The sequence below is a fragment of the Chrysemys picta genome, chromosome 15, assembly GCF_011386835.1.
Source record: "Chrysemys picta bellii isolate R12L10 chromosome 15, ASM1138683v2, whole genome shotgun sequence".
In the NCBI taxonomy this organism is placed as follows: Eukaryota; Metazoa; Chordata; order Testudines; family Emydidae; genus Chrysemys; species Chrysemys picta.
The window spans coordinates 27,693,188-27,721,184 of record NC_088805.1 but is presented as its reverse complement, the minus strand read 5'-3'; the positions used below and the strand labels follow the sequence as shown (position 1 = coordinate 27,721,184).

The 27,997-nt window shown below is 44.4% G+C and overlaps 1 protein-coding gene across 7 annotated transcripts in view; it reads right to left on the bottom strand.

Annotated features, from left to right (window-relative positions):
- Positions 1-27,997, bottom strand: part of SETD1B (SET domain containing 1B, histone lysine methyltransferase) — a 68,957-nt gene that overhangs the window by 11,429 nt on the left and 29,531 nt on the right. For all 7 annotated transcript variants that reach the window (XM_042852475.2, XM_008163555.4, XM_008163556.4 and 4 more), the window contains 7 exons: positions 14,793-15,560; positions 10,316-10,489; positions 8,771-8,858; positions 5,386-5,603; positions 4,785-4,923; positions 3,727-4,167; positions 76-1,635 (listed from right to left, as the gene is read on the bottom strand). In XM_042852475.2, the coding sequence (XP_042708409.2) occupies positions 76-1,635; positions 3,727-4,167; positions 4,785-4,923; positions 5,386-5,603; positions 8,771-8,858; positions 10,316-10,489; positions 14,793-15,560 (3,388 nt within the window). The remainder of the gene's footprint in view (positions 1-75; positions 1,636-3,726; positions 4,168-4,784; positions 4,924-5,385; positions 5,604-8,770; positions 8,859-10,315; positions 10,490-14,792; positions 15,561-27,997) is intronic.

Below are 27,997 nucleotides of genomic sequence, written 5' to 3'. Positions count from 1 at the left end.
TAACCAAGACACTGCCTCTTCCAAGGCAAACATTATGTTTTAGGTTCAATCCAGAACTTCAGTGTGAAAGGATATAAGGATGGTATACCCAAAGGGTATCGTTGAGCCAGTCCATACCATTATCTTGCTGTAACAAGCGATCATACGTGATACACATGAACTTGATATCTTCCTCATCTATTCCTCCATTCCAGATATCATACAAAATGGTCATCTCCTCGAACTCGGAGCGGGGCCTAAAGTGGGGCCGATGTGGAGAATATTCAGGGGAAGGAATCACTGGGATGTCCTCAGGTGTCTTTTTCTGCCTCCGCCACTGTCTTTTAGGTTTCACGTGAATCTCCTCTTCTTTGAAGTCCTCATTCCACTGATTCTCTAGTTCCTTAAATGGAAGTTTCTCTGCTATGGCCTCCGGGGTTACCTTCTCGTGGAAGCTGTCATTCCTGAAGTCTAGGGTGACCGCTTCAGGATCTTTCAGTCCATAAAAAGCATCAGGATGCCCGCCCAACAACTCTTTGCTAACAGCACTTTCAGTCAAGGCAACTGGGACAGGAGGAGGTTCTGAAGTTTTGCTGGGATAGGCCTCCAACGAGAGGACCGAAGGAGGTGATCGTTTCGGCCGTCCCGGTTTCCTTTTGGTGGGCAGAGAGGAAGGAGTAGGAGGAAGAGGGAGAGGAAGAGAGACAGTAGGCGCTTCTGGGGAGAGCAAAACGGATTTCACGGCTACCTTGCTCTCCTCTATGGATGTCTTTCCATCCACTGGCACACATGGCAGGGCTGCTACAGATACTGGCTCGTCAGGTGGCAAATCTATGTCTGTGTGGAAATCAGTTTCTGGAGGGCTAGCAAAGGGAATTGGGGAGGGAACACTGTTCATGCTGACCGTTCGAGAAGCACTAAGAGGTTCTTTAAAACATTTCTCCTCTGGCTCATCTTCTGATGGTTTCTTGCCAGACAGAAGGCAAGGAAGAGTTGCACCAGGCTCTGGGAAAGTTGGCGTGAAATTAAAATCCCTCCCAGGAGTCCGAGGAATGCCACTATTAATCCCAGGAGACTGGGATGGATATGAAAAAGGGCTGCCTGGGACTTGAGGGGAACTTAAAGTCAAGCTGCTTCCCGTAAGAGGAGCATCACTTCCAGGGGTGGCTGGAATAGTGTCTGTACTCTGTGACTTTGCAAAGCCATGTGAAGACTTGGCCATAATATCCCGCCCTGGAGTCCTAGGAAGCTCCTCTTCCAGAGCTGTTTTGGTCACAGTTAACTGTTCAGGGAAATTTTCTGGAGGGAGTAAAGGTTCCTCTTTACTAGGCGTTGTTGGAAGGGGAAGTGTAGAGGGTGGCACCTTATGCGGTGGAAGTATGGGAGTATCAGAATCCGAATGGACCGCTATGTCCCGTCCAGGAGTCCAAGGCAGTCTCTCCTCCTCCTCCTCTGCTGTGGATAGTAGTTTTCCTGTACCTCGGGCTTCTAAGTCACTATCATCAGACTTACTGAAGAAGCGACTCTTACTGAGTAGAGGTTCTTCAAATACCACTGGTGCTGGGAGACAGAGATTCTCTTCTTCATCTTGAGATTCAGGCTTTGGACCCTCTAATACCTTAGACTCCAGCTCAATATCCAGTTCAGACTCTTCCACTGGAGAGAAAAACAGAACGAGCTCCATTCAGTTCCTAATCATTTCCCAGTGTGTGCATGTTAAAGATGCTGCAATTACAAAACCAGCTCATATCCCCTGGGAGGCTTTAAAAACTGCCACTTCCCATTTTGGAAGGGTAGAGAGGAGAGTAATTAGGACCCTGAAGTGACCACAGTTATCCCTAATAGACCACCAGAAAACATACTATTAATTTGGGGACTAGCTACTCTAGAGGCTAGAACCAAGGTTTCCAGCTTACAAAACGCTTTGCTTACAAAAAACTTGGCTGGCTTCTTACTGCCATAAAAAACATGAGTGAATTATTGGGGAAAGGCTGTTAGTAAGTAGGCTGTAAAAGCCTTGAGCTGTCCTTAAGTTTTGTTTTTTTCCAGGAGGTAGTAAATTAACTGGAGGGCCAGCAAGAATGGCAACGGAGCAAAGTGGAAGCGTAATGCTCTTGAACATAACATGGAAGAAATGGGAGACCTCTGTAATTAAATGTGGATACACTCAGTTGGTATCACTGAGCCAATGTATATGCTGCTCTAGCTGTAACACTCTCATTTGTTCGTATTTTATTTACCTCCGTAGGGCCTAGGGCCAAAAGGAACCAACACTCAATCTATGAGGCAGCTTGAAATAACATTTTCAAGAGGAAAAAGGAAGGAATGTGGAAATGTCTGGCCAGTTGGAGCGTTCTCCCAGGTCTATGCTAAGGAGCAAATGTGATACTGGGATTACTGATCTTTGCAGGGAGGTCTGACTCATTTCACTCTTGAGCAATTGCATTGGGATGTCTTGATAGGAAGCACCAATGATAAGACTATAGATTTCTCCTGCATTCTAATATGCCACCTCTAATGAAGATTCCCTACATCAGAGCAACCTTCCCTGTGGCAGAATGTGGCTGTCTCCAGAATGTATCAGAGACTCTCCCTCCTCCCCAAGAGCTTGTTCTAGAAAGTAGTTCCTTCTCTGTCCCCAAGTGGTGAGCCTATGGCCAGCACAGAGCTTCCGAGTCCCATGGCAGCCCAGGAGCAAATGGCTGAGCAGGGAGCAGAATCCAGTCCCCCCCATGGTGGCATTTTGCACCGCCTGTAGATTGTCAAGCTTTACCCACCTCGCTCCTATTTTAATAACAGTTTTAAAAAATCCCCTGGAGATTGTCTTCACACATAACATATAACTCTGTGAATTTAAGGAAGACACCAGAAGACCAATTTCCTTCTCCTGTCAATGCTGTGACAAATGTTCATTTACAAGGGAGCTAAATGAAAACCCCCTAATGTAGGTCTGCGATTCCACCCCCCCCAAGCCCTGTTAAGTGTCTCTTTCCATTCCCCAGCCACACAGCCCCTTTAGAACCAAAGCACTAAAGGAGCCATTTCCTGGCTGTCGTTAAATTTAGAGTCCTAGTGCTCATCGACAAGGCACCTCATAGATTGATTCTATGGTACCTCATAGGCCACTTATTCATTCACACCCCCCTAAGGGTATGTCTAGACTGTGACAAAACACCCCCAGCACTGAGTCTTAGAGCCTGGGTCAGCTGCCTCGGGCTCATGCTGTGGGGCTAACAATAGCAGTTTAGATGTTCAGGCTCATGCTGGAGCCTGGGCTCTGAGACACAACCCCACCCCCAGCCCCCTTCGCGGGGTCTCAGAGACCAGGTTCCAGTCTGAAGCTGAATGTCCACACTGCAAGTCTACAGCCCTCCTGCCAAAGCCCACTGACCTGGGCTCTGAGATTCCGTGCCATGGTTTTTTTTATTACAGTGTAGACATGCCCTAAGACAGTTATGCTCCAGAAGGACACTGCCACTAAACTGGCTAGGATAAGACTCTTGGGTGCAATGCACAGAGCATTTTCAGCAGCAGAACTCCAGCTGCAGAACACCTTACCAGGTGATCAAGAGCTCAATCCAGACCTCCTTCCCCGGAGAGGCCATCTCCAGGACCGACCAATTATTGGGGAGATGAGGAGGAGGAAAGGACAAGAGGGGCACTGAAAATATGCACAATTGGATGCTGTGAGAATACTGTACTTTGATACTACAGCAACAGTTGACAAAATACATTAACACACTGTACCTGCTACACCTATAGGGGACGGCATTAGCTTTACTTCCTGGTCTCTCTCCGTGACCACCAAACCTTCAGCAGCAGTAGATTCCTCTGGCACTTCACTACTTTCATCTTCCCGTTGCTTGGTTTCTTCCATCTCTTCCTCTTTTACTGCCATAGCTGGTGCCTCTAGTGCCAGGCTTGTTGCTTCCATATAGTCGTCCACTGGAAACAGCTCCAGGATGGTCTCTTTTTCTTCATCTGCTAGTTCATGACTAGCAGACTCAAGCTCTATTTCAGCAGCCATGGCTTCTCTATCTTGGTCTTCAGCCGCCACCTCTTCCTCCTCCTCCTCCTCTTCCTCCTCCTCCTCATCCGAGTCAGAACTCGACTCAAATTCTGAGGAGTCCTCACTTTCATCTGATGATTCAGCTTCGGCTTTGGAAGATGTGGGACTCACTACATCTTCTGCAAGGATAAGATGTTGTTATTATTATTGCCCTTTTATGACTTCATTAAACAATCATGTGAAACTACAGAAATTAATCCCCTGGATAGGGTTTTTTGGGGATTTCCTCCTGATTTTCAAGGGTTTCTTTAGACAAAAATATAGCTCACTTTTAGCAGAAAAATCAGTGTGGGAAAATATTTTTTCTTGAACGACATAAAACAAAACTGTTCTCCTCTGAAGCTCTGTGCTCCCAGAGAAGAGCTTCTAGATAGCATGGGAAACATTGGTGTCTGCTTGTGCCCTGGTAGTGAGCATGGATGAGAGCACGTGGGGAAACTATTCTCTGCGCTGTTAAAAGTGGCAATTGGTGCGAGCTGGAGATGCAAATGGGGGATTTACAGTATATTTTAAAATCAAATTTTATTCTCAATTTTTGATTTGGTGGGATGTTATTGTTATAACCCAGTGCTGTAAACTCCAATATGCACAAAGTTAGAACCAGTTCAAGGATAGCAATCCTATTATAGATACTTAAGCGGGAAGAATTGGCCTAGAGGTGAGCAATTCTACCGGAACAAAAATGTGGACCTGACCAGAAGCTAAAGTTTACTTTGTTTCTAGTAAGACTGCATACCTTCTTCAGAGTCCTGCTCATCTTCCTTTTCACTTGTTTCTACTCCTGTTTCTTCATCTTCATCTTCTTCCTCCTCTTCGTCAGCATCTTCCTCCTCCTCTTCCTCGTCTTCCTCCTCCTCCTCCTCCTCGTCTTCCTCCTTTGGCAATAAATATTTTAGTATTTTAATGACAACTTTAGAAAAATATGTTGGTTTTCTGTATTGGCTTGAATAAATACACCAAAATCTCAAATACCACAGCAACAGTAAATAAACTTAAACAGACAATAATTCTGGATGCACAATTCAATGTGCATCAGTGCGGACTCTCAAAAGTTGTGTCCCAATAAAATCAAATAAAAGGCAAATTAAAAGACCGTGTTTGCCCACCTCTGTAAGACATTAAGTTTGTAATAGTATACAATGGGGATGGGAAGAGGAATTTGTTTTGAGCTGGTGAGTAAATTATGTCATCAAATCTCAGGAAAAGTAGCCCATATAATTTTATCTAAGCTACTCTAACTACACTAATTCATAAGTGTAGTCTAGTGATTAGAGCTGGAGACTTGGGGTTAGAGAGTTCCACAGTTTAATTATGTGATGCACGGGGGGAAAAAATACCTTGCCAGGTGCTGCTTTCACCAATCCTCCCTCTTCCTCCTGCTCGTCTTCCTTTTCAGAACAGGATTCTTCTTCTTTACCTGAAGTCTCATCTCCTTCCTCCCCCTCACTGTCTAGCTCCAATGGTCTTGCTGGTCTCCTTCGGAGGCCTACTGCTTCTGCATCCTTCTTAGACAGGTCTGAAGTAACATCAGACATGTCTCTGTCCCTTTCTGACTCTGATGGGGGGAAAGAAGAGACGAGAATTGTAATCAAAACATCATGATGTCAAGGATTCAACTATCATGGGTAATCTCATAACATTATTATTAATAGTATTATAGCAGTGGTCAAAGGTTCCAATCAGGATCAAAACTCTACTGTACTATGCAAGAGATAGTCCCTACCCCAAAGAATTTACATTCTGATTTAAGGCAAGGCACAACAAGGGGGTGTAACAAATAAAAGGAGGAAATGAGGAGGACGAACAAAAAATATTAAGGATCTCAGTCATACCTAGTGGCCATTTACGTAGCCATTATGAGTTGGCAATTTATCACAGGCTTTCCATCAGAAGTGTGTCTTGAGGAGCGATTTATTGGAGGATGGGGGAGTGGCTTTATAGACTGGTTTGGGGCACACGTTCCATGCGTAAGTGGCAGCGCGGAAGAGAGAGAAGACGCTTGTGGAGAAATGGGTGGTCACAGCTGACAAACCCGGCACAGCAGATTGGGTGAGGTGACACAAATAAGAGACAGGAGCAGTAAGCGGAAAGGGGACTGTGTTGTAAAGAACCCTAAAGGTAAGAGCAGAAAAGGGCAGCGGCGAAGAAGGAGCCAGCAGAGGGATTCAAAGAGACGAGTGACATGGTCAGAGTGATGAACAGGCGGATATCTGAATGGACTTAGAAAGGACAAGGTGGAGCACAAAGGACAGAGAGGAGGCAGCTGCGGTAGTGAAGATAGGAGAATGCAAGAGCCTGAACAAGCGTTTTAGGAGTGCGCATACAGAACAAAGGCAGGATCCTGACATGTGATGGAAGACCTGGGAGTGTGGGATTTCAGAGAGGCCAGAGTAGTGGCAGCATTCACGTCAGCGACTTGTTGAGTAACTGGGAGGATGCTGGTGCTGTCAACTGTGTCAGAGGAAGGGGAGAGAAAAAGGGAAGAGGGCGGAAGAGCATAGTTTTGGCCCTGCTAATTTTAAGTGTAGTGGCAAGACACCCACGAGGAGACGTCAGCCAGACAAAGTGGGATGCAGGGTTGGAGAGAGTGAAGCAGGTCGGGGAAGAAAAGCAAATCTGAGAGTCGTCAGCAAGAAGGTGGTAACTGAAGCCAAGATCACTTCCTGTTGTGAAGGTGTATCGGGGGAAAGAGGGTGGTGGCAAGGACAGCAACGAGAGAGGAGCGGAAGAGGAGTACCACCATCCATCAAACAAAACCCTGAAGGAAGCCCAGAATTTTGACATTTTCCCCCTGCCCCCCCTCCCCCCCGAACACCGTGACCAGCTGTATGTTAAATATAGGAGCTGGGATTTTTTCATTCACAAGGGTACCATGATCGAAGGGGCCAAAAGGCACCAAAAATCAAAAGTCAGCCTTAATAAACATCAACCTGCTTAATGGCCCACTCCCAACCAGACTTTTCTTTCACATTATTTTGTCAACCGGACCCCACTTATCGACTTGATTCCTCACTGAACTGCTGCTGTATTGAATCCCTGAGGATCAATGGGCCCTTTGTGCATGGATATAATGTTAACCCTTTGTAGGCTGGAGACTGACAACCAGCCTTCTAACCTTTCTTTGGTCTGAAATTTGGAAAATGGCAGCAATGATAGGGTTAAATGCGGGTGCAGCTGACGAACAGTACATTGCCACACATAGGGTTTGGGGTTCTGTACAGGGGAAGCCAGAAGGGTCTGTAAAAGGAGGGTGGAAAGCTGCTATCATTGGGAGCAGCAACCTCCTCTGGGTTCCTTATATTTTAATTGCAAGCATTTGCAGGAGTGCAACTGGAAGAGCACCCTAAAACCAAGCACAAAGCCCCCGTTATTCAGCAAAAACAGCAAACGATGTCTAGAAAAAGCAGGGCCTGTGTTTGGAGTGTGGTGCTTGTAGGATTGCTGGGTGACTCCACTCTGTGGGACAGGGTCTTGCCGAAACTCCTGTTCAATAGGAAGGTCCTCACGCTAGAGCTAAGGGGTTTATTCTGCCTAGTTCTGACCTGATTTGCTCCTGAAGAAGAGAGAGATGCTGCTATCCTCAGAAAGGGATTAAATTTTGGTGTGTGCTTCAGAATAAGACCCAGCAGAGGTAAAGGGGTAAAAATAGGGTCTACTATCAAGGGAAGAGTAAAGGTGATAAAGCCCTTTTCATTATGTTAGGGTTAAATACAAGCTTCCTGGGGCTTGGAGAGCCTTAAAACATTTAGCCCTTTAGCTGCCGATGACTGTAATCTCAATGGTGCTTGAAGGACCAGTGTTACACTGGAGCACTGGCCATTTATGTACCTGGTATATGGGGCAGCACACATACTTTGTGTTGCTTCACTAATCAGATAGGGAAGGAAGAACCCAAGGATTAATATTTGGAGGGAGGCCTTCCTTTACCCCTCCACCCCCAATCACACACTAACTGGTGTGAACACATCAAGAACTGGGCGTTTGTTTTAAACTTTAGATTGCGTGATGGAATTCTTTGTTTATTGAAACTAAGCATCTGTCCTCACAGCCACCTCTAAAGTACATTCTGGTTCTTAAATGTTTAGAACTACTTAAATAAGCTTGATTTATAAACCCTCTTCTTTACTTTGGCTGCATGAGCAGCTGTTAGGATCAAGGATCAAGTTTATATGGGCTAGTAAACTGCACATTAGTCTTAAAGAGATCCTCAACTGACCTTTATTTATCATCTTATTTTTACTCTGCACTGTTTGGAGTAAACTTTTAAAAGAGTTAAAATATTTTAAAATAGACTTTCCCTTCCAAATTTCATAAATAAATTACTTTTTTTTTTTAATGAAATCCAAACCAAATTGGCTTTCTCTTACTTACTTCCATAATGGCCTTGATATCGGTAAGATAAACACAGCTCTGGAATGTGCTTGCTAAACTAACCTGAGCTCCCTCTGCTGGCTGACTGGCTCTGCAGCAGTGGAACAAAAATATGGTAAAGTTATGCATAAACCCTGCGTCTTACATTTCCTGGTCACAGTAAATTTAAAGGAGCACAATCCAGAGCAGGTCACCGAGCTGATCAGAGTTTTAAGGTCGATTGAATTTTGGCTCAAATTCTTGAATGTGTGTCTAACTGGGAGGGAATGTGCTGCTGAGAAGCTGAAAGGAATTCAGTTTTTGTATGGTTTGTATTCACACTTGTGTATCAATTAAATGTGGATTGCAAACCTTCATCTTCATCATCAACAGAGGTGGAGGGCCTGATTCTCTTCTGATCTCCTGCTGAGGCAGCTTCAGGCGGCTCCTTTCTCTTCACCTGAACAAAGAACGGAATTAGCATTTCTAAAAAGGTAGGAGAATTGAAGAAACCAACTTTCCAAGCAGATCCCAGCTGCTTTACTTCGCTAGCATAACTAAGGGCTAGTCTACACTAGAAGTGCTGCAGCTGCATTACTGTAGAGCAGCTGGTGAAGATGCTCTATGCCAAGGGGAGAGAGCTCTCCAGTCAGCATAATGAACCCACCTCTGTGAGGGGCAGTAGCTTTGTCGACAGGAGCTCTCCTATCAACATAGTGCTGTCTATGCTGGAGGTTAGCTCAGTATAACTATGTCACTCAGGGATTTCCCATACGCCCGAGCAACACAGTTAAACTGACAAACTGGTTGCTAAAGCAGGGAAGTTGAGACAGCTAAAGAAATTTCAAGTCCTAACTTAAAGCTAACCTTGCTTTGAAGACACCCTTGAATCTTTACTTAAAAGTATTGCAGAGCCAAAGTGAGTTCAGAAAAGTGAATTAATTACACCCCACTCTTCTCACCAAACCACTGTCCATTTCCCCATGCTTCTGCCTCTTGACTGGTGGCAGAAATGCCACCATTCTTTTGGAAAAGACTTCCTGTCCAATTTGGTTAACTCAAAGAGGGGCAGTGAAACCTTCCAGGCATTAAGGTTCAGCCACCATAACTACAAAGCATCAAAGGAAATTTAGAGTTTCAAACTTCAGGAATTTAGGTATGCTCCACTCCATTGCTCTCATCTCTCTTTCTTCTAACATAAGATAGAAATAATAATCTAATAAGATAACCAGCTTGGTCTTGGTCTCACTCTGCGCAGGGGACTGTGCATTTTTCATACTTTGCATATTGCTTGCAGCATTTAATATCCAGACTGGTTAATCAGAGACACAGTGGGGCAAGCATATTTTGCAAGCAGTCTTCTAACTCAACTCCTCCACCCCCAGCCACATTTTAAAATGGACACGTGTAAAATCCAGAATTGTTTCTGCTAACATGAATTAAAAGCCATTTGCCTGGCAAAAAATGCTTGAACTGTGTTACAAAGGGACCTAGGCCCAAATTCCACTCTTGTGTAAATAGGTGACAACCCACTGATGTAAACAGTGTTACATTCTCAACACCTATGCCAAGTCCACCTCTTGATCTAAAACGGTTTAAAGCTGCATTGTCTCTTCCACGCTGACTGGTAACTGCATATAACCCAGCCTAGCAGAAACTCTGTTTTTTCCAGCAGTGCTGAAACTTTGTTTCCTAATACAGGTCACTGTCAAAAGGTTAAGAGAAACTGACACTAAGGAGTAGGGATCCCCCTTCCCAAAGATTACAGGTTATATTAAAAGCGAGGGAGGTTGTTAGACAAGAAACAGTAGAAAAGTGAGAGTGTTGGTGTGTGGGGATCTGGATGGAAAAAGGAAGGCAGCATCTATACTCTGATTGCTCAGCCAGGGAAGACTGCTATTGTTTTCTAACTCATACCTTGAAAGATGGCAGCCGAATGGCCCCTCGTAACCCAATGCCCAAACCAATTCCCTCGTAGCCTAGCCCTTCTCCTTTGTTCCAGTTCTCCAGGAGGCAGGATGTAATTCGATCCTTTGGCTTTGGTTTTTCCTCATCTTTATTTTCGCCAGACTTCACTGGAGTGAGCGATGCCTGCATAAAAGAAACAACATTTAAAGAGGCAACACCACCCTGGTGGGTATGCAAACATTGGAAATGCCTTGAATACCGCGGGGAAGGACCATCACCTATTCAGGCTTTAGCTTCTGGAAAGACAGTATCTTCTGAAAGATGCACCATTATGTCACACGTGCTTAAAGGGTGTGTGTGTGTGTGTGTGTGTGTATAGGCATCCTTTAGAAAATTTGAGCTTTTGTTCACGCCTCCCCAGCATACCAATGCTGAGGCCTATCAATGACAAATACAGAACATACTTGTTCAAGTTTCCATTGGTCAGGCTTGACCCAGATGAATCAGGGATAAGAATTGTATTAAGTCATCTAAGCCACTTCTCTACCAATGCCCCAACCATCAAAGAGTTAAACAAAACAGTGACAGGATCCATCTAAGGGAAACTTTAGGACAACCAACACTGTATATGCAAATAAGTCCTTAAAAGAAAGAGTATGTGGCTTACATCACAGTCCAAAACAAGTAAGATAAGACAAGATGCAGAGGAGAGGGGGAATTAGGGGGAATCAGTCTTCAGGAAATGGGGATCGCACGCAAGTGCTCTCAAAACTGCCATCACAACCAGACACTTTAGCATAGATGAACCTCTGATGCTTGTGCAAGGAGTTGCATTCTGAACTGGAAGAGTGTCTACCTCAGTTCAAGAGCCTTCCTTGGTGGGATGGATGCAGTCATAGACCGGTTAAATGATCTGAGTAGAGGTTTTCCCCATTTGCCGTTTGTTATAATTGCTTGACACTGGTTGTCCTGATCCTCTTGTAATGGGATTCCGCGCCCCCTCCAATTTAGGTATGTGCATGGACATGCATATGCTGGGTTCATATTGTAGGTTTCCCTCATGCACATTGGGATACACAGTCTGATTTATTACTGTAGGGCTACTTATGAGAATTAGCATCAAAAGTGATTTAAAAAAATTATATGGATTTACAAACAAAAGGGAAAGGGAAAAAAAAATCAAGCAAATTTTCATTATCAATGTTGATAGTGTCTTTTCAAACTGCGTCTTGCAGATGGACTACATGTTATACACCCAAGAGGATACAGCTTGACATCTGGGAACCTCAAGGCCTTAAAGACTTACAGGAGGGGATTTTTCTTTTCAAAAAGTGATCCACGTGTCAAGGATGTAGAGGCAAGCCACAGTCCATTGCCATTTGGCTGTCTACATCAGCTTCAGGATCCTGTCCAACAGACCGTAACACTGATAATATATCCAAATAACCCAGGTTATGTCTGGGGAGCACTCATGTTTAAAAGGGATGGAAAAATGACCTGGCTACTCTCCATATGAAGAGAAGTCTTCTTCCATCTTGGCTATTAAGAAGCTATTTCGCTGCACAAGAGGCACTAACTGCTCTGAGCAATAAGAATAGTGGATCCTGCTGAAAAGCACTCGAGCCACACACGCCTTTTTAGGACTGACTGGTACCCGGTGTCGCACTATCCTCACTCTGCAGCATCTTGCTTCTGGAAGCCACCACATCAGTTCTGATGAAAGAAAGCAGTGAACATTCTCAAGCCTGGTTCCACATACTGTGCCAGAGTGAGCCATGCTTTCTAAACCCCCAGAGTGCAGCTTCAAACAGCAGGTGGTTCCAAGTCTTGACAAGGCAAATGGGCAGTGCTATCCAGTTCAGAGCCCATTTTAGGTCTCCCTAATGCCGGGTGCTGGATCCACAGCTACCACCTTCAGTACCCACATTAAAATAAAATTGGAAAAACATGTGCAGGAGGAACTTGTGAGTAAAATACGCAGCCTAACACGAGAATACATTTCTACTACTGAGCCAGAATCTATGATACTCCAAATCATACTCTCTCAATCAGAAGTTAATGAGTAAGCTAATGTTCAAGCAGCCTGAATGGCTCCTGGACCCTGAACAGAACCACATGTGGACCACCCAGGAGGATACGACTCACCTTTTGGAGACAGTTCCCTTCTTGAAACAGATTCATGTTCACAGCCCAGAAACCAACAACTGTTGATCTTACTGAGCTGTGTGAAACTACATGAAGTAACTGAGTTACACGTGTGTACCCGTGAAGGACCAATGTTGCGTTGCACAATACTAATGAATTTTAGATGGGTTAGAGAAACCAATGGCCTTTATAACCTAAACCCACTTTATTAGACTTCATTTATTAGCAGACAGAATTAATAAGTGACTTTGGACCTTTTAATTAAAAATTCTTTTTTTTTTTTAATTTAAGGCACAATATTATAGAGCAAGGATGATGAGAGTCAAAGAAAAGCTAAGTGTTCATTTTTAGTTAGTAGGGTCAAGGCCCATACTGATAAAAAGCCTTAGAGGCCTCCAAGCCCAGATAATATAGAAACAGCAAAATCTTTAAAATGAAACATATTAGCCACTCAGAGACTTGATAGACAAGTCTACAGTCTCACTTTGAAAAACCCAGCTGCAGCAAAGCACAGCTCATCCAAGGTAGGTGTGGATGGGAAAACTTGATCCAACAGATGGAGAAGAGAATTCAAACCTTTTCAAGGTTGGAGCTCTAGACCTCATGGGTTGGGAGGAGTCAGGATCAACGTGCAGCTGTCTCAAGAAGTGGTGACTCTTGACAGCTTTTAAGTGAAGGATGATATAATTTACTTCTGATTGGCTCTTTGGGAATGGACTTCTAAAATTCACTCTGACCCATCCCATGATGAGGCTTCACAAGCATTATCAGAAGATCAATTCCTTCTACTGCTGTTCATCGACTAAACTGGTCAAAGTTCACTGTTCTCATTGAACACAAAATACAAGTTCAGCTCAGATCTGCTAATACAGAAAAAGCTTGAGGAGGATATCAAGCAAGCAATACAGGTCATACTAGATTAACTGTATTAGGCCCAAGCTACAACATCAAAATGGCTTGTCTAGACCACTACACCTTGCTGGACACCAGTTGGCAGGTTGGCTTTGGAGTTCTGGCACAGCATCAGGTTATTAATTAATTATTATTATTTATATTACTGTAGTACTTAGGAACCCCAATGTGTTATATGGGGGACAGTACAAACACAGAACAAAAGACTGCCCAGGTGAACTAGTCAAATGGACTTTTCTGATAGAATTCAATGTCACTACATAGTAACTGTTACACTGCAACAGAATGCTAGTGGTTCATCCAGGATGGTATCCTACACTGGCCAGTACTTGAGAGGAAGGTTTGAACCCCCCATAATTCACCTAGCTGTATAATATTTATACAGAGCAAAGTGCCAACAAAGATTTCTCAGATCCCAGCTGATGTCCAGCTCACACCCTGCAGCGTCAACAGACCTGCTCCGTCTGATCCTCGTTAGCGTAACTGCAATTCTAGTTTCATAAGAGTGCAATTTTATTAATCTTACTAGACTATCCAACTTTTCCATAACCTGTGGCAGTGAGTCTATGCAGACTGTGTTTAGAAATATTTCCTATGCTGAATCAAGCTGTAAGTTCCAGGAGAGTGAAGAGAACACAAGAGCTAGCAGCGGCAGAAGTGTATAAAATAGACCGAGTTGCCACTGAAGAGCTCTGCCATCAGTTTTTGGTCACTTCAGGGTCTCGTTTAAGCCAACTTCTCAAATTATCCCATTTCCCTTTATGTACCCACTAGCTAGCTTTATGCTGCACTCACTCTTTTGTTAACATGAGGGACCTTGTCAAGAAGTGAATGTCTTGAGTATTAATCAAGGAGAGAGGTGTAGTTCTGAATGCAAGACATTTAACTCAGCACTAAAATGCAGCAAATGTCTGGGGTGGAAACACAGCAGCTGGAAAGGAAGTGAAGAATACCGTGTCCAGCTCAAAGTAGAGGACTCTCCCCTGATGCCAGAGTTAACACCTCTCGTCTTACAAAAAATGCCATGGGATCTCAAGTAACAAGTTATGAGGACCGTGGCTCTATGTTATATCCGAAAGTCTAATTTGCAGAACGTATTTGCTGATATTTTACTGCAAGTCAACTAGAGCCAGGTCCTACTCAACTCAAATGAGAGTTTTCCTCATTGATTTCACTGGATAAAGATTTAGTCTAGGATTCATCCCCTCCAATTTAATTTTAATGGGACATCTACCTCTTTCCTTGGAAAGCTATTCCATAGTCTCATTGCTCACTCTTTAGGACCTTTTCCTGATACTCCTCCTTAAGTTTCCTCTAATTTGATCCCCCGCATTTTCGCTTGCTCACACCCTACCTTGGAACACCTTAAGCCCTTCTTCTCCAGATCTATCTGCACAGCTCTAACGTATGAAACATTAAGAGTGCCTACCTTTGCTAGACGTTCTTTCTTGTCCCACCAGTCATCGAAGGCTCTGAATGCTACCACCTCGACCATTTTCCGGTTCAAGTCCCTTTTCATAATTGCTTTTAATTCCTTCACAATCACCAAGAGAACACCGTCCACAGTAGCTTTGTGCGGATCCTCCTTCTTCGGCACATAACCCGGCGGTGGGACCGAGGGGTCAAACTTGGGCAGCGGCGGCCATTGCTGCCCCCGGCCAATAGCTGCCCCCATCGAGAAGGGACGGTAGGGAGGAAGATTCACAAACTGCATCCGGCTTCCCATAAAAGGTGGGTACTGGTACGTGTTCTGCCCCTGCATCATGCGGCTCAGCATTTGAGTTTGCATCTGAAAGGACATTGGCATGCCGCCCCACTGGTTGCCCAGGACATTTATCATATCCACTTGCATGACAGGAAACATGCCAGGATGGAATGGAGGAAGTGGAGGCAAGATATGAGGCGGTGGGACCCCTGGTGGCGCAGGAAGCGGAGGTGGTGGGACGGTGACCGCTGGATGAGTTGGTGGAGGTGGTGGTGGTAGAGGTGGCGGCATTGGAAAGCCTGGTTGGGGTGGGGGTGGGGGTGGAAGTGGAGGGAACCCTGGTGGAGGCATGGGTATCGACTGAGTCATCACAGCAGAGTTGCTAACAGAGGAGTTCACCACAATAGTTTTGGCACATTCTGCACTGGTGATTGGTGAAGAATTCATTTCATCGTCAGATATTTCCATGTCCTCCCCTGAAGAATGCTGACCCTGGAAGAAAGGGGAAGAGAAACACATTCCTTTAACATAAAAGTTACCTTTATACTGGTTGTTTGGAACAAGAGTCATGTTACTGACATTTTAATCATAATTGGATAAAGGAAAGCGATGTACAGGAAGGTGTGTCCCACTGAGCACATGGAGTTTCATTTAAGCCATTCTGTTTCATGTCAGACTACACATGGAACCTCCAGGAAGTGATGCGGTAAAAGCTTTCTAACAGCAAAACAGCTCTAGCCAGCTGAATAGCAAAAATTGGCTTCTATGCAACATAGTAAATGCTGCCCTCATATTTTGTTAAGCACCTACAATCCCACTTCGGTGAGCTACACAATCTGTTGCTGACACATAGTACGGACAGAGAATACAATTTAAAAGAGTAACTAATCAACCTTACACTCTCCAGCAAGTTAGTGTTTCCACTTTTAAAAATCATAATCCTCAGACTTTAGCAGCTAAATATTGACCGTAAGTAATAGTCAGAAGAGATGTGATGTTTGCAACTGTTACAATTATGCCTTATGACAAAGTGTTTCAGACTGAGAAAGGAGCGCCTTATCTACTTTTCAATTATCTTTGATCCTCACAGATTGAATCCAAAATTCTCAGAGGTAGGGGAATGGGGAGAGGCACTGACCCAGGGTATGTCTACACTTGGAGCTAGGAATGTGGATTCCCAGCTTGAGTAGACACACTGAACTAGTTCTCATCAGGCTAGTGAACTAAAAATAGTAGTGTAGCCACAGTAGAAAAGGCAGCAGCAAATGTGGGCATTGGGTACCTCCCCCAAGGGCAAACCCGCTCAGGCCTCACGGGTACCTGCCACTGCCTGTCCTACTTTGGCTACGCTATTATTTTCAGCACATTAGCTCAATGAGAGCTAGCGCGAGTATGTCTACTTGAGAAGAGAATCACACCCCTATCTCCAAGTGTAGACAGAGCCAGTGGTGAGCTGGAGCCGGTTCGCACCGATTCGCGGGAACCGGTTGTTAAATTTAGAAGCCCTTTTAGAACCGGTTGTCCCACGTGTCTAAAAGGGCTTCTAAATTTAACAACTGGTAAAGCTCCGGCAGCTCCCCGCCCCGCCCCTGGCCCCAGCTCACCTCTGCCTCCTCCCCTGAACGCTCCACCCCTCTTCTCCTCCCCCTCCCCTGCTTCCCGCAAATCAGCTGTTCGCGTGGGAAGCCTGGGAGTGCTGAGAAGCAAGTGGCAGCTTCGCGCAGGTGAGCTGGGGCAGGGGGGTGTGAGGAGGGTTCCAGGGAGGTGCGGCCCGGCCGAGCGGCTCCAGCCCTGGCCGAATGATGCGTCTGTAGCGCCGGCAGCCACCTCCAGGCAGCGCGGTAAAGGAGCGGGGAGCAGGGAGGGGGTGTTGGCTAGAGGGCAGGGGAGTTCGGGGTGGTGGTGGGGAGGGTGGATAGGGGTTGGGGCAATCAGAGGGCAGGGAACTGGGGGATTGAATGGGGGCAAAGGTCCCGGGGGGGCAGTCAGGAAGGAGCAGGGGTTGGATGGGGTGGTGGGAGGCAGTCAGGGGCAGGGGTTCCAGGGGCGGTCAAGGGACAGAGAGAAGGGGTGGTTGGATGGGGCAGGGGTCCCAGGGGGCCATCAGGAATGAGAGGAGGGGTTGGATGGGGCGGCGGGGGGCAGTCAGGGGACAGGGAATGGGGGTGGATGGGGCAGGTGTCGGGGAGGGCATCAAGGAACGTGGGGGATTGGATGGGGCAGGAGTCCCGGGGGGCGGGGGTGGACCATGACCCCCTCGTGGGATGAGGAGGAGGGAACCGGTTGTTAAGATTTTGGCAGATCATCACTGTACAGAGCCCAAGTTTCTGAACAGACAGACACTCTACACGACCATATGGAATATGGATATAGATATTTTGTATAAAATGCAAAACCTACGTCCCCCTTCCCCCCCCCCCCCAAAAAAAAACAACCCCACCAAACAAACAAACAAACAGAAAACCCATTCAAAGTCAATGGTGCTATTATGTAAATGGATTAAGACATCCAAGGGAACCTGGCTGCTCTGAGATTCAGAGAGTACCAAGAACTGCCTTTGTCAACACCATACAGCACAACAGCAACTGATCAGCTAAATCCATTCTAGATAGAGTTGCACTTAGCAAACAAGGTCTCAGCTGCCTAGTATACTGGAAAGGCATTTTAGGCTTGGAGTCACACAGGAAGCAGATGTATCCCATCCCATCCCTCAGATGATTAAAAAAAAAAACATTAAAAACTCCAGCAGCAAAATATAGGGAATGGAAGAGGCACCCAACACTCAGAGGCAGTTTTTTTGGAATACTTGATCAGGGCAAAGCTGCTTATTAACTGGATCTCAGTTAGGGTCAGAGTGACAGCACCTTGTCTCTGGCCCCCGGGGAAGAAAAAAAAAAAAAAAAAAAAATTCAGTCTCCATTTTTCCAGCTAGCAGCACTGAATAGTGGGAGCACAACTGATCACCTATTTCCCCTCTGCATCCGCTGCTTGAACACAACTGGACCCACTGCCTTATTATTTCTTGCAAGCAGTTCCTTCTTCCCAACCGCAGTGCATAACAAGGCAAAACAAACAGCTTGCACATTGCCACAAGCCAGACTAAATACAGAAACCACCCCACAAATCCAAAGACACGGAACCTGCACAGTAGTTGTGGCTGTATTTTTGCCATAATAGTCAAGGGATTCATGGGGTCTGTGATTTTTGTGGGGTTGTTTTTTTTAACTGGAATATTTGCGCATGGGTGGATGAGCATGTTGGCAAAACAGCTGAATCGATTGCACTGTGACTACCAACACACACTATAAAAACATGAATCATCAATCAAAGGATACTTCTGGTACAGCAACTACCACCAGAGAGCAGGCTAAGCACAAGACTTGCAACAGCATGCTCGCAAGCCTTCAGCTCACGGTGCACCTCTTTTGTCAGGCCCCTTCCTTAACTCATAAACTGCAAAATGATCACACCAGCAAGTGCCAACCCCCAGAACTGAAGCTCTGCATAGCTCGAAAGCTTGGCTCTCTCACCAACAGAAGCTGGTCCAATAGAAGAGATTGCCTCACCCACCTCGTCTCTCTAAGCTAGACCCAACCACTCATAAGTAAGTGGTTTACAAAAATGGCAAGAAAACTGGCCCTTTTTCCTGAAAAATCACCAACATACATGTACTAATACTATGGTGGGTGCCTTAGAAATAGAGCAAATAATTGATATTTCAGTGGCTCATCTGTAACAGCTGAACAAAAAATAAATTTGGGTTCAAACAAAACATTTCATTCAACCAGAAACTGGGGGGGGGGGGGGGGAGTTAGAGGGGCAGGAGGAGGGTATTTTTTCTTTTTAGAACAGGTTTTTGGGTGTTTTTCACCATTTTATTTATTTAACAGATCTAGCTACATTTTGAAATGAAACACTGATTTTCATTTAGACTTTTCAAAGCCCCTCCTCCATTTTTTATTTGGCTGAAATTGTTTGCCACATTTGACCCAAATTTGCAAATAGATTTGTTTGATGGGAAAATGCATTTTTCAGCAAACAAGCTATTAGCCAAAAGACATTTGCCCAGCTCCACTTTGAAATGCAGGTAATAATGGTTTGTCTCTGCCCACTGTTAGTAGGGTTGCCAATTTTGGTTGGATGTATTTCTGGAGATTTCATCACGACATCTTTAATTAAAGATTAATCTTTAATTCTGGGAGACTCTAGGCCAGTCCTGGAAGGCTGGTAACCCTAACTGTTAGCAGAGCTCTACAGAGTGACAGTGACATGGGAATAATTCTGAAAGTGCTCAGCGTCTTGCGTTAGTAACTCTCTATCTTCACGCATGCGTTTTATAAATCCTAAAATGACTGTCTAAAATTGAAAAATAAAGTGTGTCTGGGGTCCGAAACAATTACCCAAAGCACTGGACTTTCAATATAATTATGATTTCTGCCCTCTTCATCCTGAGCACCTCGTGACTTGCCATCTAAAATTTCCAATTGTGTTTAATACACTTTGCAATCTTTCCCACTGGTCCACTCTGGCAGCTCAGGGAGCAGCAGATTATGTCTCAGGGACCAGGAAAGCTATGAATGAGGAGAAAGCCTGCAGTTTCAACAATGCTTCAGCGAAGGGGGGCAGAGGAGGGGAATGAATAGACAGGTCGTGTCAGGTGTAAGGAAGGTTACTTGAAACTAGACCCATTTTTCAACAAGCGAAGCATGAAAGATGTTGTTAAAAAGCACCCAGATCCAACACAGGAGGTGCTCAATGTAAAATATCCATTACTGGTTATGAAACCCAAGGGAATCTGGTGTGTTCAGGTTACTGAGCAAAGCAAGAGGTGACTTTAAATTCTGCTGGCTGAGCAGTGCTGAGATCTGTAGGGAAAGTCACTTCACCTCCTCCTGGTGGGGGAACAGTACAAGGCAGAGAGACAGAATATGAAGATCCATGGCAAGCGTTGGGGCCCAGATCCACCTACATTTTCCGTGCGCCCTAGGCAGACTGTCTCCCAGTCCTCCCCTTCTTCCACAAGGGAGGCAGCGTAAGCCCGCCACGGCAGCTGGACAGCTTGTACTTCACTGGCTCCTGGTTCTCCACCTCCGATATACTGCGCCAACATTATGTGACATTAATCCCAATGATCCTGCCCGAGTCAGCACCTTCTTTCTGGAGCACAGGTAATGCTGAGGCACCATGATCAGCAGCACCCCCCGTTGGAAAACCCCCACCAGATGGTAGCCTATTTACATTATAACTCATAAGACCTGCTCACGGGAACAACCGCCACCCAGAATTCCCCAACATTCCGAACACTCTTAGAGGGTCATTCTAGGCAGCTGTCTCAGTGCTGGGCAATCCTGCATAGAGGATGAGGAGGGAAGATTTCCTCTTCAAGGAATGATCTAGCAGAACGGTGTTCAAAATTATAGGTAACAAAAGCCAGCAGGCCTAACCTGACTTCTTTTAAAACTTTAATAAAGTGCTTTGGCTACAAATGAGCTTTTCTTTATTCTTTTATTTGGCTTATTTGCACTGACATGGGAACTGCAAATACACATGGACTAAAGTCCAGTGTAAGTTTGGAATGCTGCTGTAAATTATTCTGAGAGACAAGGTGGATGGGTGGGTCTGGCCAGATGCGAAGAAGAGCTCTGCATAAGCTCGTCTCTCACACCAACAGAAGTTGGTCCAATAAAAGATATTGCCTCACTCACCTTGTCTCTCTAATATTTTGGGACCAACACGGCTACAAAAATACTGGATACAACAATATAAATTCTTCTGACATTTATGGGGTTGTGTATGGAAAGTCACAACATTTGCCCATCCTTCCTAAAACATCAAGGCTTGCAATTCACCAGTATCTGGAGAGCAAACAGGATTTGAGGTCCAATTTTCATCCCATGGGGAGATAGAGAAGAAAGGTAAAAGGTAACAGTAGGGAGAGACAGGGCAGAAAGGAAAGAGGAAAAAAACAATACACAAGATTAGGAGAGAGAGGTGAAAGCTAAAGCTTCGGCTTCAGCTTGGCAACCCCTGCCCAGGTCAGTGGGGCTTGGGCGGGCTCAGGCTTCCGTCCGTCCCCCCGCTCCTAGGGTGGTGTAGTAATTTTTATGGTTAGAAGGGGGTTGCGGTGCAATGAAGTTTGAGAACCCATGGCCTAGACCATCTGCCCATCCCTCATTTTCTTCATGAAAAAAAGTGAGTAGGCTTTGTTCACTTGGGGACTCCATTTCCACAAAACTGGGTTAAATCACAGTCCTTGATATTATACCAAAACCAATGAGTCCTGGATTTCAAAAGGATAGTTTATCAAATGAGTTCAGAGAAAGCCAATCCTGCCACAAGAAAAGGCACGTCTAACTGTATTAATCTGTGTTGCACCTCTGAGTCATCAGTGTTGCCATCTTCACTTTGCACTAATGTGTTTAAGAATTGGCATAACAGGTATTTAATTATATGCATGCCACATTTTTCAAAGGTGTTCTAGAATGCAAATCTGTTTGGATAGACCGGCATAACTGGTTTTAAATGGCCTCATTTATTGTCAATCCAAAACGCCAAGTGCCCCATTTGATACTGGTACAGCGAGTTGTCAGCACAGAGACTTCTACAGCAAAGAAAACAGAACACCACATCCTGAGATCCCATGGTCGATTAGACTGGATAGTGATGGAATTTGGAGCCCCTCACATCTAGAGTAGCAATCCTAATCCAGGTCAGTAATGACCAAAATTAGTCACTATTTGGTGACCTAAATCTTAATCCAATCCGGTCTCAGTTGAGAAAGGTTCCACATTACAAAATTCATCAGCACAATTGGTCCTTTTCAGTAGTTTCAAGCACTGAGGTGACGATTTTAAAAAGAGTGCTCACAGTCAGCACCTAGGTGCATATACAATATAAACAAACAACAATTGAAATTATACTAGATTTACCAACTTGAATGCTCTTTGTGAGATATTTAAGCTCCAAATCTTCCCTCCTATACACCGGCCAACGAATGGGAACTGTGGAGGCAGAATTTGGCCCTTAAAGCTATGACTAAAAATCTGAGTAGTCCACATTTAAATACCAAAATCTAAGTAATTTTAAATGTTGAGAGGAAGCCTGGCAAGAGAGCTAGAAAAGAAGCCAGTCCCGCTTCTCAAAATAAAACATTACTTTAGCATAACCTCACTGAATGACAAAATACTGAGCACTTAAACGACTTCACTGAGTTTTGGATTAGGCCCATCCAAAGAGGTTCACAAAAAGGAGGGAGCAAGTATCATTAATCTCTTTTTCAAAACAACACTCCACTGCCTGTGAAACTGAGGCACCAGAGAAGTTAACTGATTTAACAAAAGCAAACGGCAAGGCAGTGACAGAGTCAAGAATAGAACCAAGGTTCCTCTAACTTCCTAGCTACTAGACTATTGCTGCCATTTATTGCAGGGTACATGTTGGGCTCTCTCCTACCATCCGCATGACAGTGTGGTGGTATTCTATAAAGAAAATAGCCCAAGGTCAATATGCCCACGATTAGAAGAAAACAATGGCCCACGAATCTATTACATACAAATCTCCTTGAGCAATTTCCTGAGTTGCTTCTCCTGGAAATCTGAAAGAGAACTGAACATTTTAAACTTGTCACTCGATTTCTTACTTCGGTGTCCAGAACATAGGGTGACCAGATGTCCCGATTTTATAGGGGACAGTCCTGATTTTTGGGTCTTTTTCTTATATAGGCTCCTATTACCCCCCACCCCTGTCCCGATTTTTCACACTTCTTGTCTGATCACCCTACCAGAACAAAAACAACTCCAAGACTGAGCATGCAGCCTAGTCACACGCAACAGTTCCTCAAAAACACGATATTGCACTGAGAAACATTTTTCTTTTCTTTAAACACAAACAGATTCAAACCCAGCACAGAGATCCTGCTGCAGACACAGGTGGCATAGTGCAACACGTCATTATTTTGCTGTCCAGATTTAGATGCCAGGGCAGAAGTGCTGGTTTTTATGGATTTTTTTGTTTTGGTTTCAATTACACACACACTTTCAGGGAACAACTGCAAAGCATATAGAAAAGTACACCACACCCAACGATACATTTTGCCTTTCAGAAGTGGAATGATCAAACAGTAAGACATGAGCGAGTGAATGCTATTAGTAATTAACTTTTGCTGGCTAGTGGCAGGCATGAGGCCGAAACACTCAAGAGCATATTTATGACAAACTCCTCCTGCATTTTTAATTGAGATCATAAAACAGATCTTTCTTTCAATGATGCATATATTGTAAAGCAGTGGTTTTCAACCAGTGGTCCGTGGACTTCTGAGGACCCGCAGACTATGTCTAAGGGGTCTGCGAAAGGTTGTTACTACTATAGAACAGTGGCTTTCAACCTGTGGTTTATGGACCCCTGGCAGTCCTCCGACCATGTCTAAGATTTCCAAATGGGTTCGCACCTCCATTAGAAATTTTTTAGGAGTCTGAAAATGAAAAAAAGGTTGAAAACCACTGCATTAGAGGCTATCTGGGACCAAACATGCAAATAGAAGCTACAATTGTTTGTTTACTGTCTCTTCCCCAGACCTTTCACATCAATTAGTCTTGTCCTTCATCTTACTGTAGACAGCAAACACCAGCATGCATAAAGAACGAGGGCTAACAAATTTATTTGAGCATAAGCTTTTGTGGGCTAAAACCCAATTCATCAGATGCATGCAGTGGAAAATACAGTAAGAAGATATATATATACATACACACAGAGGACATGAAAAAATGTGTGTTGCCATACTAACTATTATGAGAGTAATCAATTAAGGTGGGCTATTATCAGCAGGAGAAAAAAATACTTTTGTAGTGATAATCAGGGTGGCCCATTTCCAACAGTTGACAAGAAAGTGTGAGTAACAGTAGGGGGAAAAATTAGCATGGGAAAATAGGTTTTATTTTGTGTAATGACCCATCCACTCCCAGTCTTTATTCAAGCCTAATTTAATGGTGTCCAGTTTGCAAATTAATTCCAATTCTGCAGTTTCTCGTTGGAGTCTGTTTTTGAAGTTTTTTTGTTGGAGTATTGCAACTTTGAGATCTGTAGAAGTGGGTTTTAGCCCACAAAAGCTTATGCTCAAATAAATTTATTAGTCACTAAGGTGCCACAAGTACTCCTCGTTCTTTTTGCTGATACAGACTAACACAGCTACCACTCTGAAACCTAGCAGCATGCATGCGGCTGCAGCTATACAAAAAAATTATTATTATTTATATCAGACTCCTTATCCTCTACTAAACTTCTCCTTCTAGGAGATCCTTTTGCCTCATTTGCCCACATCAGCCATTCTTCCATGACACAACTTACTACAGAACAGCTTCCTGAATCAACACTTGCCACTCCCAAAAAAAGAGCTTGTTTTGCAAAGCCAGGGTGCAATATCAGACTAAAACTCCACCACACACCATTTGTAGTGAGTCTGTACGGGCTCACTGTGGGTTCAGATTGTCAGCTCTTTGGAGCGCAGACTACTGGAAAGTGCGATGTATAGCTACATGCAAGTTATAAGATTACAATATCATGTAATGTAAGTAAATGACTGTGAATACTCTTCAAAACAAAAAGTGTTTAATTAGAGAATGGAAGATTGTAAATAGCCAAATTTACTTCCACACTTTTGACACAGCACCTTTCAAATCAAATCATTGGGCAAAGTTTACAAAAGGAAATTCTGCAAGAAGAGAAAGCGACACTTCACAGGCAGAGAGGGAAAGTAGATTAAGTCAACAACCAGCCCCAATGCATATGCTGGTACTGTGCTACAAAAGGTAGGATTTCAACGCACTAGAGTTTTTGTTTGTTCATTTTTTAACTGCTCAGTATAAAACTTTGGGTGTGTTTTTTATTTTACTAACAAATAATAATAGTTATAAGCAATGGCAACACCTCACTCAATGCATGCTGCGTCTTGGCTTGTTTTTGATTGTGTTGTTAAACTGGCAGCAAACTGGAGCAAGGACACATTATTTGTTTGGCACAGATCACCCACCATTCAGAACAGTGTAAACCTACACTGCTCTACAAATAGAGACAAAAGCAATTGTAAAATTTAAAGTACTCATCAAAAACAAAGAGCATCTTATTGGAAAAAATCAAACATCACCCCCTAATTTATGCTGCTTTGTTAAACGCTCAGAGGAAGCCTTAAGACGATACCGCAAAACACAAAGGAATAGAGGGAGCAATTCCCCAGAAAACCAAGTCTCACTCCTAGGACTACCTGGTGTGTAAAGAAATGCCACTACGGTGCATGTTTGTGTCTCACAATGTGCCAGGCTCAGGTGTTGGTTCCTAATTAGATCGTGCCTCATGCAGGGAGAAACCACAGAAGGGCAATTGAGAATATCTGAAGTCAACTACCTCAGCTCACCTGGGCATTTTAATAAGCAGCGGAATAGCTCTCTCATAGCAGAGAAATGCCTAAGGCTAGTACTGGCAAAAAGGAAGGAAGATCCCCTTAATAGTCACATTCAGCTTCTTTTTACACTTGGAACACCAGTAAATCAGCTCCTGTTTTAACATCTATGTAGGATCTGGAATCCAGGCCACTGGTCCTCTCCACAGAGTGAGACCCAGGAAATTAAGATGAAGGAACCTAAGAAGGTCACAGTACTGTAGACAGAAACACCTGAGGCAGAATCATCTTTCTGGTATTGAACTGCTGGTGGTATGCGTAGCTAAGCTTCCTGGGGGTCCACAGATGAACACTGGAATGACCATGCGTGTTGTGTGTGAACCTTTTGGGCACAAAGTGACCTTGGTCTAACTATTTTAAGCCCAAAATGGGACAAACCCCTGCTTGTTCTTTTGGGGACAATGAAGTAAATACCAGAGAATCTCTTGTCAGGAGGAAATGGAACAACAGGATCAATTGCTTGTATTTGCCTATGGCTAATACCTTGATCTTTTGTTCAAGAATTGAGGCAGCCTGTGGGGGACAACGCTGTTCTGAGCAAAGGGGATAGATGTAGGCAGTAACCTTGGGATGCTGCAGAGAGCTCAGTGGTCTGAGGTGATCAGGTCTCCACTGGTCTAGAAAGGTGAGAAGTCTGCCCTTTAGCTCCAGAGGTCTCTTGAAAGGGAGAGAGGAGGACTCCAGGAATGGACACGACAGGGAGCCTTGAGGTCCCTCTCAGGAAGGGTTAAAGCCAAAGAAATAGGTCCTCTGGAAGTTTCTTTCCTTTACTGCCAGGACCATAAAAGTTAAAAATTGGGTCTGTTATAAAAGTTAAATATTTGGGGTTGGCTTTTCACAAGCTCTCGGCATTGATCTAACGGCTCCCATTGGCTCCCACTGAACACTTCTGAAAACCCCATCCTTGGGCTTTTCATGACGAGCCCCAGCATCTGATCCCAGTTTTCCAAAAAGGCCTTAAGAGTGCAATGGAAGAGGTTCCTAAAGAGACAGCTCCCTGACTGAAGCAGAGCTATACATTAGACGTGGAAGAAAACTCCTGCCAGTTTTGCTCCAATGGGAAGCCTGGAGAGCTTAGCTGAGTTGGTGGAAAGGGCAGTACTTCGTAGTGTGTGGGGGCGAGGGGGTTTCACTCCATGTGTTGTTACTGATTGCGTTAACTGCCAGGTGAGGGTATGATTTAGTCAAATCTTTCCCGCCTTCAAAACTGGGGGATTTCCACCTAAGTAACAGCTGCACTGTAGGCTTAATTTTAAGTGATTTAGTGATACCAAAGTCAAGAAAGAGAAGTTCTCTAAAAGGGAGAATTTAGAGGAGCCAGACTCTTCCTCTGGGATGTCCTCAGACATAGCTGTCTGCAGGGACAACCCCCACAGGAGAAGAAAGGAGAGCTTCCCCAAAGCTCTTTCCTAGCGATTACCTGTTTATTGTGAGATTTGTCAAGAAGGTTTAAGCCAGCTTTATCAGGAAGAGTAGGAGATGCAGGAGGGAGGGGGTGTCCTGCCTTGGGCAGCTATTTAACAATGCAGCCAGTTTCTGCAGACATACTGTTCTGGTTTCCCTATTTAGGGTGGGGGAAGGAAAGGGATATTTTAAGGAGCCATTTGCACTCTTCACTTCAAAGGCTTTAGCCAACAGGGAAGCTAAATCATGCATAAGTGATGGTGGAGTGGCAAGAGAATACCCCCTACTGACCAAAGAGTCAGGGAATAGTCTCTACTTCTCCCAACGACTTCTATGCAGATCAGCCAGATCTGCTGGAGGTGGAAGATCCAGGTAAATCTCCTGTCCATCACCTCCTGATTCAACAGTTCAGAGTCTCTGGAAACAAATAAGGTAAATGCAGCTGATAGAGGGCCTGAAAAAAGAACATTTAATTGGCTTGCTCTTTGAAGTTTTCTGCCATCTCAGACACTACCAGTGGATTTTATTCTAAGGTTTTGCAGGCTGGAAAGAGCAGGGATTTGAGGCTGCATCTTATTCTCTAAAGAGACAGAGAAAGACCAAGGAATTTGGGGCTGATGGGAGGAGACCTAAAGTCCTCAGTACCAAAACTATTATAGATACGATTGGTGCTACTGCCTCTCATGTGCAGTCACAGATCCATTCAGCATTCCACAGTGGTACCTTAGGGTCAAAGTTAAAGAAAGGAACTAACTATATTAGATCAAAGTCCATCTGCAAGCAAAAAGGACACAATATCCTAGTAGAGGTCACAGATAGCATGCAGTACTAGGTAACAGCTCAGAAAGCCACTTCCCAAACTTTGGAATTTCCTCTCATATATAAAACTATTAAGTCAAACTAACTCATGAATTCAGTTCTTGCTACTCCGCGCAAGTAATAAAGCAGGTAAGCTTGCAAAACAGCCTGGTCTGCTAGCAAGTAACTATCAAACCAGTTTATTTTTGTACAGACACTGTATTCAAACAACTTTTCACCAGTAGATCTCGATTGATTTGACTTTCTTCCTTAACCC